Source organism: Etheostoma spectabile, chromosome 23 (genome assembly GCF_008692095.1).
Source record: "Etheostoma spectabile isolate EspeVRDwgs_2016 chromosome 23, UIUC_Espe_1.0, whole genome shotgun sequence".
NCBI lineage: Eukaryota > Metazoa > Chordata > Actinopteri > Perciformes > Percidae > Etheostoma > Etheostoma spectabile.
Window position 1 is genome coordinate 8,518,470 of NC_045755.1, and position 2,384 is coordinate 8,520,853.

At 42.8% G+C, this 2,384-nt stretch overlaps 2 protein-coding genes across 16 annotated transcripts in view; both read left to right on the forward strand.

The window, feature by feature from the left end:
- Window positions 1–2,384, forward strand: part of nrcama (neuronal cell adhesion molecule a) — a 1,100,153-nt gene that overhangs the window by 142,825 nt on the left and 954,944 nt on the right. The gene's annotated exons all lie outside the window — the stretch shown is intronic.
- The window catches only part of mdm1 (Mdm1 nuclear protein), a gene marked incomplete in the record, with an annotated part of 35,443 nt that continues 34,580 nt past the window's right edge, over window positions 1,522–2,384 (forward strand). The window contains 1 exon segment of the mRNA XM_032505088.1: window positions 1,522–1,755. Coding sequence (XP_032360979.1) covers window positions 1,738–1,755 — 18 coding nt within the window.

Here is a 2,384-nt window from a genome sequence, read left to right on the forward strand (position 1 = left end):
CAAACTCGTGGACTCGGTCTTGACTTGGACTCAACTAGTCCAGGTCTTGGACTCGACTAAGGTGGTCTTGGACTCGACTAAGGTGGTCTTGACTACAGCCCTGGTTTGAAGAATACAGAAGCCTTAACGTCCATGATAAATTAAGGCATATTTTTAAGTTAATAATTAAGTTTTTTTATTTTTTATTATAAAGCTAGGCTAGCAGTTTCCCTCTAGCTTCCAGTATGTGTGCTAAGCTAGGCTAAGGGCACACTGGAACTATCTCTGAGATTTACACTCTGTGATCTTTGAGTTTCTGTAAAAAGGCTGAAGTAAAGAAGGTAGAAGTCGCACTGAAATTGACGAGAGCAAACCGCAGCACAAGTCAAACCGAAATTCAAAAAGAAATTATTTTACGTTACTGAATAAACGCCCTTCTTGTTTCCTACTGTACGTTGACCAGGAACATGTAAGAGAAACCAGTTCATAAGTTAATTCCATCTCAAGCTGCGAAACGTCACGGTTCAGTCCTCGTTGGAGTTTAAAATTGGTGTGAAAGATTTTGTTTGACACTGGTTCTTCCAGAACAGAAACCCCCAGCAGCACGCGTGGGGGGGGGGGGGGGCATGGATGGATGGATAGATGGATGCATGGATGATGGATGGATGGAGGATGGATGGATGGATAGAGGATGCATGGATGATGGATGGAGGATGGATGGATGGAGGAGGGATGGATGGAGGATGGATGGATGGATGGAGGATGCATGGATGATGGAGGATGCATGGATGGATGGATGGATGAATGGATGAATGGATGGATGGATGGCAGACATAAAAGATGGATATATATTTTATTATTTAATATTTTGGGACTGAAGGGGCGACGTCTAGCTCCCCCAGTAAGACCGGGTGCCCCATGGCCCGGGTGTCATCCCCCATCTTTCTCCCACCTTTCACTGTCACTCTGAAATACAGCGAAGAAGACCCAAAAATCTTTATAAAATACATTAATTTGAGACTAAAATAGCTTACATTTTAAAGAGCCACTTGTTTTGCTCGCTTATATAAAAGAACCAGAAAACATACATTAAAACATACTTTTATAGAAAAGCCTTTACACATCTTATTTTACTTTATTTGATCCCTTTTATTTTATTGTATTTTACTAATTTTATATTTATCTGTATTTTAGTCTTTTCAAAGTTTTCATGCTTTTATCTTTTGTGTATTACCGTCTCTTGGGTATTATGGTCTTTACACGTGTTAGAGCACTTTGTAACTTGTTTTTGAAAAGTGCTCCACAAATAAGGATTATTACTTTTATTATTATTACTACCACAGAAAAGCTATTATTATTTATTCATCATTATTAATTATTCAGATTTGATAATGTGTGGGGAGTGTGAAGTCAAATCGATGTATTGATTAGGAACAACATGACAAAAGAAAAAGAAAGAGGGAGAGCAATTAGGGGATCATGATTATTATTATTACTACTCTTAACAGAATGACAACAACTGACGTCAGTCGTCAACGTGATGACGCAAGACGCTAAGCTGCCATGGCAACACAGACAGTTCGCATGGCAACGGCGGCAGCTTGTCCCAGTAACCGAAGATGAGAACTAGCTGGTTTAGCGCGCTGGTTAACCTCGTTAACCAGTTAAACGATATAAGACCAGCTTGTTAACTAAGTCAAAGTCCGCGTGGTAAGAAGGAGCGACTTATCGCGGTGTTTTGTCGGCAGCGAGAGTGCTATGACCGTCCGCTTCAAGGTAAGCAACAGGTTGTTAGCATTGTTAGCATTGCTAGCCAAACAAACGGATGCTAACCAACAGTTAGCTTCCTAGCTCGCTAACAACAACGTTCATGAACGGGCTGTAACTACATTACAGCTTCAGCTCAAATGAACCAATATCCGGGGTACCGGACGGAATAGAGCACGAGACTGCAGAGTCAGGGTATATGGGGGTTTAATGTGAGCTAATGAGCTAATCCAGCTAATCAGGTTCAGATTAACATTCACTGACTGTACAACCTCAGCTAGAGTCTAGTAGCACAACCAAATCTAGGGTCGGGCTTCGTTTTGGATTTTAACAATTCTGATTCCAAGTCCGATTCTTATCGATTCCGATTCTTTGAGGGGTGAGTTGAAACGGGTCACGTGCCTATTTTCACAAGTAAGAGGAAAGTTTTTATTTTGATGGTGGGTTGCAGTTTCCCGTCAAAAGGAGCCAGTTGAGGTGGTTCGGGCATCTGGTAAGGGGGGTCCCTAGGGGGGTGGTCCAGGCACGTCCAGCTGGGAGGTGGCCTCAGGGAAGACCCAGGACTAGGTGGAGGGACGTCCAGCTGGGAAGAGGCCTCAGGGAAGACCCAGGACTAGGTGGAGGGACGTCCAGCTGGG